The sequence below is a fragment of the Colossoma macropomum genome, unplaced genomic scaffold (genome assembly GCF_904425465.1).
Source record: "Colossoma macropomum unplaced genomic scaffold, Colossoma_macropomum, whole genome shotgun sequence".
Lineage (NCBI taxonomy): Eukaryota > Metazoa > Chordata > Actinopteri > Characiformes > Serrasalmidae > Colossoma > Colossoma macropomum.
The window spans coordinates 403,061-418,332 of NW_023494795.1; the positions used below are offsets into that span (position 1 = coordinate 403,061).

At 38.2% G+C, this 15,272-nt stretch overlaps 1 protein-coding gene across 10 annotated transcripts in view; it reads right to left on the bottom strand.

The window, feature by feature from the left end:
* Window positions 1–840: 840 nt before the first annotated feature.
* dtnba (dystrobrevin, beta a) overlaps window positions 841–15,272 on the bottom strand; it is a 63,930-nt gene continuing 49,498 nt past the window's right edge. For 9 of the 10 annotated variants that reach the window (XM_036581122.1, XM_036581120.1, XM_036581118.1 and 6 more), the window contains 4 exons: window positions 11,875–11,964; window positions 9,856–9,909; window positions 6,917–6,947; window positions 841–5,776 (listed from right to left, as the gene is read on the bottom strand). In XM_036581122.1, the coding sequence (XP_036437015.1) occupies window positions 6,943–6,947; window positions 9,856–9,909; window positions 11,875–11,964 (149 nt within the window). In that variant the 3' untranslated portion in view covers window positions 841–5,776; window positions 6,917–6,942. The remainder of the gene's footprint in view (window positions 5,777–6,916; window positions 6,948–9,855; window positions 9,910–11,874; window positions 11,965–15,272) is intronic. The other variant, XM_036581119.1, reaches the window with a different exon arrangement.

Genomic DNA, 15,272 nt, shown 5'->3' on the forward strand with positions numbered 1-15,272 from the left:
TAGGCCATAATGAGGCCTAATGCACCCATAAGGGGCCATTTTGGCATAGAGGAGCTCCGTGAAAGTGGGTCAGAATTTGTCAAAATGTCTTAATATGACATGATTATTAATCAGGGACCTTCAACAAAGATGGTCACCAAGTTTTGTTCAGATTGACCTTTTGACCTTTATATAATAAGCCGTAGTCTGTGAATGAATAAACCAAAATACCAGACAAGCAGTTCAAAATGAATTAACAAAATAATTCAGGTCAGTGGACTGAATTAAATGATACCAATGGTTTATCTGTATACTTCGTAATAACACTGTAATAGCATTTTTAATGACCCTAAAGGCGAATCTGAACAAAATTTCGCAGACCCCAATCAGAGTCTCAATATATACAATTTTTTTTTTTTAACTTTTGAGATGATCGGACCAATGACTGATGAGTTATAGCAATTTAATCTAGCAATGCCATGGCCGCAGTGATTAATTAAAAGTGTGACACCATGTTGAGTAAAAAAAAAAAATTATATATATATATATATATATATATATATATATATATATATATATATATATGTGTGTGTGTGTGTGTGTGTGTGTGTGTGTGTTTTTTTCCAATTAATTATTTACCTAGAGAGGCCACAGAGTTTTTCCTAGAACAGAAAAAAGTTTAGATAAAAATCCAGAGACTAGTTCGAAAAATTATGGTTTTCAAACAGTTAACCATTACAAAAAAAATTAACAGAAAAATAACAAGAAAAAAAATCTTGACAATTCCAATTATTAAGCTAAGCTATAATTATTCTGTGTAATACAGCGAATAAGAAGAAAGAATGAAAGGAGAGAGATAAGTGTAATTTTCCTTTTAAAAATATCATTTATTCTGGATACAACATAGCATTTAAAATCATGGACATCAGAAACATGCCTCTAGAGATTTGTTCATTTTTGGAGTCGTTTTGTTAAAAATCTGAAACACAGTCATAGGCGGTCTTCTCTGAGACTGATAGGGGCGGGGGAGGGGGGGCTGGATGAGGAGAAAGCTGACGGTTCCCAGCACCACGTGCCCCCCCAACACACCTCTTTCTGCTGGTCAAAACACTCTGTGCTGAGCAGAACACAAAAAGACACACCACCACATTTCAAAATCACACTGCAAATGTCAACATGCATTCAGTCTTGAGAGGAAAATAAAATGACCGTTTCTTTTCCACCCACCGCTCCCCACTGCTTACACTTCCGAGAGCTGAGAATGAAATCTGATCATACAAAATACAACAGTTTCAAGTCCATTTCTGAAAAGTGGCAATTTTGTGGCTTGAGGTTTAGAAAATGTCCATAGAAAAGTCCTCTTAGGAAAGAAGGAAATTAAGAAAATAGAGGGGATTTTCACTGAAGACGAGGGTGCCAACACTTTGTGGAAATCAGTACTCAGTATCTCAGTTTCTAAAGATCATCAAGGCTGAGGTGATTTTTAAGACAAAAGGGTATTTTCTTTGAAGAAGTAGCCAAATTATTGAAAAGTGGTGGACCGTCCCTTGAATTATAGAACCAACAGTAAAATCTGCTTCAGCTATAAAACTACAGGCCCCAGTTCTGGAAAACAGGAAGTGATGTCATCCAGTCATTTTTAGGGTTAGGTATGAGCTCAGCAGTCAGACAAATCAAAAATATGACATTCAAATTAATCTGTATTTACATATTCACCTTCTTTATTGAAGGGGAACTCCAGTGAGTTTCCAAAATTTCAGCAAAATTCAGAGTTAGTCGTTCAGATCAGTTTGATGTGAAATGCACTAAATTTAGAGAGATAACTTATTGCAAGTCAATGTAACGATTTTTTCCAGGTAATTCTGGATCATTTCTGTTGGTTTGTTCATCCTGACGTTTTAACACAATCGTAACATCTTTAACTTTGAATGCAAGTTAATGTAAAAAGATTGTTTAAGCCATTTAAATTATTTTATCGGCCCATCCTGAAATTTGAACACAGTGTACACGGCAGCTGGCATTTTCAAATTTTGCCAAAAAGAAAAAAAAAAGAAAAAATTTAAAGCGACAGTAAGTGTAGTATAGTAAATGAAATGTCTATATTTGTGTTGTAGTCATGGCGACCCCTGGTTCCTATCACCACCACTGTAAAGAAATCTGAGTCTCTACAATCAAACATTTCACACCAAACCACTCCGAATGTCTCTCAACCACTAAATTATGCAGAAAAATTAAAAATTAAATCTAATCTGTATGGAGTGCAGAACCCAAACCTGCTCCTGTTAGCGAAGCCAGACGCTCAGAAAGTTCCAGAATCATGAGCGAGTAACACAACAGGGGGGAAAAAGAGCACAGCTGGTTTTTAAAGCCTATAAACTGAGACCAGGAGACTACAAACACAGGAAAACCGCAATTCAACAAGTAATTTTGGCACAATTAGATAATGACAATGATTCCTCTGGCTGCAGCCGACTGCAGGACCAGGAAACGCCATTACGGCTAGAAAAATACATTTCCCACAATTCTGGGACTCTAGTAAATGAAGGCAGCATCGTTACTGAGGCAATCCAGCATTTTGCAATCGCATACACATTATAAGTAAAACCCAGCAGGTCAGATACAGGGGTGTGCAAAAGTTTGGGTGCCCCTGGTCAAATGGCATGTTGTTGTTGTTGATTTTCTAAGTGTAAATAAGCGAACTGTTTAGAAAACAAATTTTCGGCAAATTTCAAGGCATAATCACTGTTTATTTCCTGAATTTAACACAGAAAAGTAAAAAACAGAATGAGGCCTGTGCAAAAGTTATAGCACATTTTATTTTTCTATATTCACAACAAATAAATCGCTGTTGTCGGAACAAAACCTTGTATCTCAATTTCTGGCATTTTTCAGTTTTTGACATAATCTAAAAATGCCTGTTGCCCTTTACATTGTGTGTAAATTTCAAGATGAACGGACCAAAAGAAACGACCCAAAATGACTTGGAAAAAAAAAGTCTGGTTTTGACTTACATTAACAGTAAAGTAGGTTTTTTCCTTCTCCTGTTAAGTTACCATTTTGGTGATACGAGGTTTTCTTCCGACAACAGCGAAATAGAACTTGTGCAATAAAATCTGCAAAAATGCCACATTTAAAGGAGAATTCCAGCAAATTTTGAACAAAGTCATTCAGAGTGGCTTGATACGAAATGGCTCAAAAAAGTTGCAGAGTCAGTTGTGGTGATAGGAACCAGATGTCTTAAGTGTTTAATGCCTCTAAAAGCTCCCATATCTTATGAAATGGTTATGAATATCCCAAGAAAAGCTTATTTTTCCTGAAATCCCACTATTTTACCATCATCAACATTCCATATAAAACTCAGAAGACTCTTCCCTGGTAGGTTCACTGGTGGTTTTGGATAGTAAATAAAACGGCTATATCCGTGTTGTAGTCACGTTGCCGCCTGGTTCATATATCACCACCGCTGAGTCTCTACAATGAACCATTTCATATCAAACCACTCTGAATGACTGTTTACATCTCAATGATTGAATTGCACAAATATTTTAAAATTTTAGTGGAATTCCCCTTCAAGCGTGTTCTCTGTATTCTCACAAATAAACTATGTCATTTGACCGGGGTGCCCGAACCTTTGCACGCCGCTGTATGTGTGTGTGTGTGTGCGTGTGTGTGAAATGTGCACTCAACAGAGCCTGAAATGTAAGGACTACAAACAGTGCTTGGATTAAAAACTACAAAACGAGACCTCATGGGTACAGCAGTCCAGTTCAGGACCAACCACAGTATATTCTCAGTCTCTGTCTTTATATCTGTACCTAAAATCAGCTTCTATAAAACTAAATACTCCATTCCTTTAATATATACACAAACTCCAGCGCAGATACGAGTCTTTATGATTCTTCATGACGACCAGACTCTTCAGTCTGAGCCTCGCTCCTCTATAAAGCCAGTGGAGCGTTAATGCTGACTTCGTAGCTGCAGACCAGGCTCACAGTTTGTCTGGACAACAAGCATATAAACTCATAATCGTAACGCTTTTCAAATGTACACCTACAAGCTTAAAACTGTCCTATTAAAATAAATAAAATCTAACGCAAAACACAAAAAAATAAATTAACAGCACAGCAATCGACCCCTTTTTTGGTTCTGTTCCATAGAAAAGGGGAATTACATCAGTTTTTCAAACGTTTAACATAATTCCATCATGGAGATGTACACAAAGTCATTCAGGGTGGTTCTAGAGAAAATTACCAACTCACACAGTTATTACATTTACAAATACACTGATGCCTCAGACCTTGTGTTTACACGCACTCAATAATCCAATCATTATCGGATTTCTGCAGTTATCTGATTATTCAAATGGTAAACAGCACGCTCTGATTTCTTAGATCAGAGTAAGGTCTAGAAATCTGATAAAGGATTAACTCCGGAAATAAAGAGAGCTGGATTTTAGCTCAGTAATCAGATTTCTCAGTGCATGTAAACTCTTACTCTGATTTCTTTCGGATTTCTCAGTCTGAGCATGTGCGAAAACAGACTGATACTGGAAATAAGCGAGCAGAATCACCGCGAGACGCAGCAAAACACTTTTGGAGCGACGCTGAAACCAACAACATGCTCGACGAAATAAAGGATTTAAATATTCTTCATCTTCTAGATGATGTTTGTTCATATTTTCAGGTAAAGTGGCGCAATGTTTTGAAAAAAAGCCATTTTTTTTACGTTACGTTTTCTGCTGCGTTACGTTTTTCACATTATCTGATTACTCAGGTGCATGTAAACTTGTTGATCAGATTACTGACAGTTATCGGATTATGAAGTGCATGTAAAACACACTCATTGTTTTACGACAGTTCTGAGAAAATATCGGCCCAAAACATACTTTTAAAAAGCCGCTCATGGTGTATATGCAGGGTGTTGTCATGCAAAGAAAACATTTTTTCAGATTTATCACTATTAACATTACATATAAAACTCAGCAAATAAAATGCCTATAATTTGTGTTGTAGTCATGGCGACCCCCTGATTTCTATCACCACCACTGTAAAGAAATGAGTCTCTACAATCAATGATTTCACCTCAAACCACTCAGAATGACTTTGTTTACATCTCAACCACTGAATTATGTAGAAATTTTGAAAATTTGGTGGAATTCCCCTTTAAGCAGACCAGTCATACAGCAATAAGTCTTTCTTTAATCTGCATCAACTTGACCCCCCAATCAACATCACCACAGCCACAAAACAACCTACTCAACCCGTCATCAACCTGTCATTGATAAATTCAACCATCCTTTTCAATTCCCTTCACCTCCCTGCCTTCTTTCTCTCTCCATCACCACTTCACTCCGTCCACCGAGCCACGTCACTTTCTGTAAACCGTTAACGGGTGCGTCTTTGAGCTGTCAATCAATCTGACACTCATGAGCACATCGTCACTAGACCTAATCAGTAGTTCTGCAATACCTTTTGGCGCAGCAATCGCTAATGAAATACTCCCAAATCAACGAGCGAAACCAAACTAAACTACTTAAAGAAAGAGCTGTTCAGCAAAACACAAGAAACAACAAGAAAACACACACAACATCCACAGTGACCAACAGTGGACACAGCGACACCCCTGCCCACATCCTCAAACTATCCTCTGAGTGGTCGAGCCAGAAGATGGAGCACCACTAAACCCTAGGCTTGGTTGACGTGATGTTGCCATGGCGACAGCAGTGGCTGAATGATGTGCCTGGTTTCTTTGGGTGGAGCCTCCCGAGCGATCGCTCTCTGCCGTCCAATCACCGCACCTGGAATTACAGTACAACGGTTTAAAAGCCACCACAGGCATAAAAACAGAGGAGACACTCTGACCTACAGTAGAGTACACAAGTCTGCAAGTGCAGATGGCATATTTTGTTGATTTTCTATGTGAAAATAAGTTCACACCCTCCATAAAGAGCCTAAATTTAACAGTAAGGAAAACAGCAAAATGGCAATAATAACTGCAGGCTTGTAGCTCAGGGGTCGGCAACATGCAGCTCTTTTACTGTCCCTGTTGTGGCTCCACAGCAGAATCAGATTCGTAGGTAATAATAAAATAATCCTCCTTTACAGTAAAATAAAGCTCTGCTGATCGTTCAACACAGTTTAACAATAAATGGTCTTAAACTCTGGAGTTAATGTAGAACTGCTGATTCACCCTGTAACCCTGAAGATCAGCGCAGACTGCTGGTCACCATAGCAACACAGACAACAGTCTCACCTAGCTAGTAGCTAACGAAACGGCAAAGAGAGAGATTTAAGACGAACATCGATAATTTGGAGACGAATGGACTTATTTGCCTTTATAATCACTCCAGCTGGTTTCCTAATACATTTAATCTGCAGTGAGAAACTGACAAACACTAAAAAAGTCGCAAAGCTGAAGTTTGAATTCTTCTCGTTCGAATTCTCCCGTTCCACCTTAAATGGTGCTGCAGTTACATTCTGGCGCCTCAGGCACCATTTAAGGTGGAACGGGAAAATTCAGTCAAGAAGTTGGAGAATGAGAAGCGACTTCAGCCTCGTAAAAAGTCGAATGCTGAGAGACATTTTACAAGAAACTGTTCTACTTTTCCGGAAAAGTTTCCTGCTGGAGATGCGAGAAAAGCAGCTATAGCTGAGCTAAAGTTTAAAGCAGAGCAAAGTAAGTCTGCGTTTTTTGTTTATATTAGATGTTTAATCCTATACTAGTACATCAGCACACACTGAGACATATTTACAGCCAAGATGGTTATATAAACATAAAACGTTGTGGCCCCAAAGTGGTTTGATTTTTGTTGAAAGGACAAAACGGCTCTTCTTAACGTTTGTGTTGCCGACCCCTGGCCTAGGGGTTAAGAACGTACAAGAGAAGATTATGCAAGAGGAAAAAACAAAAATTCAAACAAGTGGCCTTGAACACTCACTTGGTATCGCTAGCTTCACATTTGGCTTAGCCTGCAAAACAGAATGAAAATCAGGTCACGGTTCTGCGTGACGGTGCACAAACTCAGAATATAATATCTTGAGAAAACTTCATTATGAGACCATGTTCCTAGTTTGACCCTTCGACCCATCCCGAGTAGTGCAGGCTGAGGCCTGGCTGCATGTTTCTCTGATAGAATCAGTGACTGTAACGCTCGCGTTCAAATACAGCCTTTAAACGCTGTAAATATTTTAATTTTTCATATTTCCGCACTAGAAGGGGAAGATCATGAACAAACTTTAGGCTGGATTGACAAAGCTGTTTCAGGTGGTTGCTAAGGAGCTGCTTCTCATTGCTATGTTATCCTAAGTGGTTGCTAAGTTGTTACTAGGCTGTTGATGTGGTATCCATGGTGGTTGCTAGGGTGTCGCTTGGCCATTGCTATGTTATCCAAGGCGGTTTCTAAGATGTTGCCATGTTATCCAAAGTGGTTGCTAAGGTGTTGCTAGGCCATTGGTATGTTATGCAAGGTGGTTGCTAAGGTGTTGCTAGGCCATTGGTACGTTATGCAAGGTGGTTGCTAAGGTGTTGCTAGGCCATTGGTTCGTTATGCAAGCTAGTTACTAATGTGTTGCTAGGCCATTGCAATGGTATCCCAAGTTGTTGCTAGGCCATTGGTACGTTATGCAAGGTAGTTGCTAAGGTGTTGCTAGGCCGTTGGTATGTTATGCCAGATGGTTGCTAAGGTGTTGCTAGGCCATTGGTTCGTTATGCAAGGTGGTTGCTAAGGTGTTACTAGGCCATTACTATGGTATCCCAGGCGGTTGCTAAAGTATTACTAGGTCATTGCTATGGTATCTCAGATGGTCGCTAAGGTGTTGCTAAGCCATTGCTGTTATCCTATGTGGTTGCTAAGGTGTTCTAGAAAAAAAAGACAGTGTGATGTTTCACATAAAACACTGTTAAAATTTCAAAATATACTGTTCACTTCTCAGGCCATACAGTCCTTATAAGGAAGACAAGCTACAAAAACAGCCTGGTTTTTGTGATGTCATGAAACACATTTACATAAATCCACCTAACCAGCCTATAGCAGGTTGGCTCCAGCCATTCATACCAAACGTATAAGGAACGTTTCCGTCAGGACTGCATTCTGAATGAGACGCAGTGCAGGGAGTTCTGTTTAACAGAGCTGAGAAAACAGTGAAAAATGAATTACAACTGTTTTTATGAGAAAAAACCATAAATGTTATGATGGACATTTATAAGGGATAAATATAAAATATAAAAATTAAGCAGGTGAGCTCTTTAATACACAATATAAAACTTAACGTAACGTGAAAGTTGTGGAATGATAAAAGTTTAAGCGTCCAATCAGTGAAGACGTGTGTGCAGTCCAGAGGCTTCAGTAAGGTAAAGGGAATAACTCACAAACCTAATGAACACATGGAGGGGGGGATGGATGGATGGATGGAGGAATGAGGGAATGGATGGAGGGAGCGGGTGTAATGAGGCTGGTTCCCAGTGAGAGCCGCCCCATAAAGCCCTGAGCGCTCTCTCTGTGTCTGAGGCCCTTCTGACTGGCAGGAAGTAGTTAAAAAAACACCCGCTACCCCACCTCGCTCGTAAACATCTCCCTCATTAATACTAACGAGTAATTAAGGCTTAATGAGCTCGCTAACGCGGCACAGACACACGCCAGACACACCGGCTTCACGGCCTAATATCGACCTGACAACCTGAGCAACTGGTTCCCTTTAATTACATTGAAAAAAAGTTATAAAAACATTTAAAACATTAATAAAAGTATTCAAATATATATACACACAATATTCAGCTGTGCCAGGCTGAAGTTTATACTGTATTGCTTTTTATTCTCAGATTAACTTTTTTTTTTTTTTTACTTTTCTGACAATGTATACTTACAGTAATACAGTAATTACAGTCCATTTGCAGCTCATAATTTCAATATCAATACCAATAATAATAATTACATTTTTTTGACTTCTCAGCTGCAGATATAATTGCTAGTTTATCATACATGTGATTTAGAATTCACTGATGTTTCTAGGGAATGTTGTCTTTGGGTGCCTAAAGGGGAATTCCACCAATATTTCAAATTTCTACATCATTCTGTTGTTGAGAATGCTACATTCAGGCAATTCTTAACTTTACAGTGGTGGTAATAGGAACCAGGGGTCACCATGTCTACAAAACAAAGATGTTTTATTTTCTATCCAAAAATACCAACAAACCTATGTGTGTTTTCTGAGCTTTATATGTTAATGATAATAAAATAGCAATAAAGCTGTTTTCTTTGGGAGCTATTTTGCCTCATGACACCCTGCATGTATCACCTCCAGCATGAATGTGTTTTAAAAAGGACGTTTTAGGCCAAAATCTTTTGAAAATTACTGTAAATGTCTCAAATTCATACCATTTCATGTAGTAACTTTCTGTGAGGGAGCTTTTAGAGGTGGACGTCTGGTTCCTATCACCACCACTGTGAACAGTTCTGACTCTGTAAGTTTCTCTAGAGCGTTTCACACCAAACCACTTTAAATGACTTAATATCTTAATCATTTTGCTGTTGTCGGAACAAAACCTCGTATCTCCAAAATGGTAACTTTACAGGAGAAGGAAAAAACATACATTTACTTTTAATGTAAGTCAATGGAACCAGACTTTTTTCCCCAAGTCATTCTGGGTTGTTGCTTTTGGTCCGTTCATCATGAAATTTTCACACAATGTACAGGATAACAGGCATTTTCAAATTATGTCAAAAACTGAAAAATGACAAAAATGGAGATTCAAGGTTTTGTTTCCATCAGCAGTGATTTATATATACAGAAACTTAAAAAAATCAGTGGAGTTCCCCTTTAATAGCACTACGTTACATCTAGTGCTTCAAAACAGTTCTAGGTAATGCGGTTAAAGTACCTCTGTCCTTCCCATTCTGTAATCTCTCATCTTCTTCATCCCCTCCATCCTCCACTACACACGAAAACACAAACACAAACACAGACATCACAGTCAGTCAGCTGTGCATGTTTACATATACGGCTGTGTGAGTACAGTATCTGTATCTGCATTCAAGATCCATTAAACACTTTAACCTTTTGGCTCTGGTGACAAAGTTAGTTAAAACCATTTAAACTATAAAACATAAATATAAAAATCTATTAAAAAGTATTTACCAAAGCTATAGATAAAATGTACCATAGCTATGGATAAAATGTACCATAGCTATGGATAAAATGTACCATAGCTATAGATAAAATGGATAAAAATGGACCATAGCTATGGATAAAAATAGACCATAGCTATGGATAAAATGTACCATAGCTATAGATAAAATGGATAAAAATGGACCATAGCTATGGATAAAAATGGACCATAGCTATGGATAAAAATAGACCATAGCTATAGATAAAATGTACCATAGCTATAGATAAAATGGATAAAAATGGACCATAGCTATGGATAAAAATAGACCATAGCTATGGATAAAATGTACCATAGCTATAGATAAAATGGATAAAAATGGACCATAGCTATGGATAAAAATGGACCATAGCTATGGATAAAAATAGACCATAGCTATGGATAAAATGTACCATAGCTATAGATAAAATGTACCATGGCTATAGATAAAATGGATAAAAATGGACCACAGCTATGGATAAAAATAGACCATAGCTATGGATAAAAATAGACCATAGCTATGGATAAAATGTTCCATAGCTATGGTTAAAAATGCACCATAGCTGTGGATAAAACTATATATAAAACTGTACCATAGCTATAGATAAAATGGATAAAAATGGACCATAGCTATGGATAAAAATGGACCATAGCTATGGATAAAATGTTCCATAGCTATGGTTAAAAATGCACCATAGCTGTGGATAAAACTATATATAAAACTGTACTATAGCTATAGATAAAATGGATAAAAATGGACCATAGCTATGGATAAAAATGGACCATAGCTATGGATAAAATGTTCCACAGCTATGGTTAAAATGCACCATAGCTGTGGATAAAAATGGACCACAGCTATGGATAAAAATGGACCATAGCTATGGATAAAATGTTCCATAGCTATGGATAAAAATGGACCATAGCTATGGATAAAATGTATCATAGCTATGGATAAAAATGGACCATAGCTATGGATAAAATGTACCATAGCTGTGGATAAAATGTACCATATCTATAGATAAAATGTACCACAGCTATGGATAAAATGTTAAAAGGTCTGATGAGTTTAACTCATTTATCCACAGCCAGGTAGACGACGCAGATATAGTCGCTAACAAAAACATGCTGTCATTTTATTTGAATTATTTCTCACTCGTAGCTCACTGAAGGCAGCAGAGAGACCGTGGAAAGCAAAGATTCATAACCTACATACCACATTGGTGTGTAAATAAAAGAAGAGATGTTTTGTTATGATTTGAATTTGATTTGAATTTGAAAGTTTGCATACAACCTTGTTTTGCAGAAAGATAAACCACTGCTATGTTTTTGTCATTTTTGACTCTGCACCAGAACAAAAATGTCAGTGCGGACTCAACGTAAGCCAAATGTAAATGTAAATAGTTCTTTATCTAATTATGTAATTAACTATGTATGCATTTCAGTAGTAACAGCAGCAGCTGTAACTCTAACATTACATGGTGCATCATAAGTATTTCGCTGCTGTCAGAACAAAACACTCATATCTCCATTTTTGTCCATTTTTCAGTTGTTGACATAATTTGAAAATACCTGTTGTTCTTTACATTGTGTGTAAATTTCATGATGAATGGACCAAAAGAAACGGCCCAAAATGACTCGGAAAGAAGTCTGGTTCCATTGACTTACATTGAAAGTAAAGTGTGTTTTTTCCTTCTCCTGTAAAGTTACCATTTTGGAGATGTGAGGTTTTGTTCCGACAGCAGATATTTATCTTACCAGTGTGCAACTCCTTGACTAAAGAGGACATGGTGTTGGTGATGGAGTCAGCTGCCACTAGAAGATCATTACGCAGGTTCCTACGTGCTCCTGCAACACAGAGAGAGAGAGAGAGAGAGAGAGAGAGAGAGACACTGGTTTAAAGATTATTAAGAGGTTGTTCCACTGCAGTAACAGAGTGTATAACTGAACCAGTTGATCATTGAGAAAGTGCAGCAATGTGTATAACAGAGTGGGGGTGAAGAGTTTTGAGCAGAGACAGTTGGGGCTTTATTATGGCTGTAAAGTCAACTCGGAATCAAAACTGATCTTTTGTTAATGCATGTTTCTGGTCAGATTAAGCAGGATTTCTTACACCTTATCACTTAAACCTCTTGTTTTCTCTGGAATCTTCCATCAGAACCAAACGACTTTTTTCTGCGAGTTCTTACTCGACTTCCTTCACCCTCATGCTGGGTCCATCAGCTCGGTCCCCATCAGGATAGGGCTGAACGATTTGGGGAAAATATCTAATTATGATTTTTCTGTTCGATACTGTAATTGTGATTTAAACTGCGATTATTTTCTACCAATGCAGCTCGGATTCACGAAAGCTTTCTTAAGAAAAAAACTTGCGAAGGTTCTTAAGACAAACACTGAGAAGTTCGTAAGAATGTTCTTAAATGCAATTCTCGAAAAAATGTAAAGTCCTCAAATATTATTTTAATTATTTCCTCAAGATTTTCTTAAGTCTTCATTGTTTTCTCATGTGGGCTCTGGTGCATTTCACAGCTTACCATAAACGCCGTGAGATACATTTTTGATTTGTTTTAACTGTTATTTCCACTATTTAATCCACTCAGAGGAGCAAAATGGAGGAAAAACATAAACCAAGGTTTTAAAAAAAAAATAGTTAACAAGAACTGGAAATGATGGAGGACGAAACAGCCGACAGGAAAAAAATCCTCCCTAGAAGGAACAATAATTGTGGGGTGACGGCGGAAAAAAGCAAGAGACGAGGATGAGGAGCAGGAGAGGCAGCGTTCGTTTAGACCCCATGTGTCAAAAAACAAGGCCCGCGGGTCAGATCAGGCCCACGACACAATCCTATCTGGCCCGCAGAAGTATTTTAATTTTCGATTAATATTAGCCTGTTTCACGATGCACTGCACTACGGTTCCCAGCATGCACTGCAGCGTAATATGCGCTCTGACTCTCCTACCCCAACAACAGTCTATGGGACAGCAGTTACAGGGGACGTTTAAATATTAAATATTTCAAGTATTCATGTAATATTTCAAGGCCTACAACAAGTGCCTGTATGTTGACTAAGCAGTGGTCAGTTCGGGTTACAGCACTACATTAATTAAAAATGAAATACAAACATCGTCGTTCTCTGACTCTCAGATCTGTCGACATTTTTTAATATGGCTCTTTTAGTGGTTGAGTTTGACACCCCTGGTTTAGACTCTCACCTCGTCAACTCTTACAGCCTAAGACAAGTGTGAGGCTGTCGTGAGGTTAAGACAACATTTAAGTACACAGTGGGCCTCATTCACCAACCGCTCTCCTCTTAAAACCCACTTTACGCAGTTTTTACGAAGATTCTGACGTTCACCAGTGTTTTCTGATTTGGGATTTGTTCTCAGGTAAGAACAGAATCTACACACAGTCAAGAGCACAAAGGTGAGAACAGTTCTGCGCTTTAAAAGCACGTCGTGAATCTGACGTAGACTTTTTCTTTCCTTTCTCAAGAACACATTTAGAAAAAAACGAGGGAAGGTTCTGGAGAACGAGGCACAATGTTTTTCAAGAACACCACTTGTTCTTAGAATTATACTTGGGAAAATAGTTAAGAAAAAAATTCTTAAGTTCTTAAGACGAGAACTTTTTTCTTAGGAATTTATACATTTATAAAGATTTTCTTTCTTAAGACACTTTCGTGAATCCGGACCGGGTCTGTTATTTTGGCCAAGAAAACCATCCACTTAAGTATGACGGCGTTTTAGGGCCACTGTTAATAAAAATAAAAATAGTAGACTTTGAGAATAAAGTCGTAATATTTCGAGAAAAAAGTCGTAATATTCAGACAAAAAAAGTCGTAATATTTTGAGAAAAAAAGTCGTAATACTCAGACAAAAAAGTCGTAATATTCAGAGAAAAAAAGTCGTAATATTTGGAGGATAAGGTGGGCTAACTGTAGGGGGGCTAACTGTAGGGGGGCTGCCATAACATGTTGGGGTCTTGGTTGCTGTACTGGCGCCGGAGCTCCACTCACTCCTGTCTCTCTGTGGATCATTTTGATCATCATTCTCACTGTCTGTGAAACTTCATGCCCTCTTTGAATGGGGGGAGATGTAGCCCCCGATAGCGTGTAGACGACCCTGTCTGCGGTTCTCCTTCAACAACAGAGACAGACAGTTTCCTCCGAGTCTGTCTGGCTCTCTATTCTAGATAAACACAGTTTCCTGCTCAGCCGTTTCAGCCAGTTCTTATACTAATAACAGGCTGGTGCTGATGTGCAGGAGAGACAGGGAGACTGAGTGTTTCTTTATGGGTGAATCGATATGAAAGTAGAACTCCACCAACTCACCACCCCTCATTTAACACTTTGGGCACAATACTGCGGCCTTTCCTGGTATTAATGCCACTTCAATGTTGTAATTCTCCGACTTTTATTTATCTAAATATTAGGAGTTTTTTCTCGAAATAGTACGACTTTATTCTGGAAATATTACTACTTTTTTCTCGAAGTCTACTGTTTTTATTTTTTATTAACAGTGGCCCTAAAAGACAGCGGGGTAAATGGTTAGGGTGAACCCAGTATTGGTCAAATTAAATGCTTTACCATCTTTTTTTTACTCTTTTCTGGATTAAAGCTGGCATGTAAATCGAGTAGCCACTCCCATCTCTGTCATTATAGCTTATAGATTTCTCATCCTGTGCAAATCGCTCATAAACATTACAGACATCCTGAGGTAAACTGGCTTTACCCCACCTCCCCTTGTAAAACTAATCCCATCCAAATAGGGCTTACCTGATATTTTGTTACTACAGTCCTCAAATTTATTCCAAACAGAGCATCACAATCACTGTAATATATGCTCTCATAGTTCATCTACTCAAATTCAGGCTGTCTTTGGGCTGGGAAGTGAACTGTATGAACTTTAAAGGGGAACTCCACTATTTTTTAAAAATTTTAATAAATCAGCGTCTTGTAATGTAAACAAAGTCATTCAGAGTGGTGAGAGTTTGATGTGAAATGGTTCACTGTAGAGAAACTTACTGACTCAGATGTCTTTACTGTGGTGGTGATAGGAACCAAGTGTCACGATGCAAATTCCAGTTTCCCCCCTCTTACCTCAAACATAGTCGATCAGCCCAGACACGTCTACTGTCTGAAACTGGCTTCTTTAGTT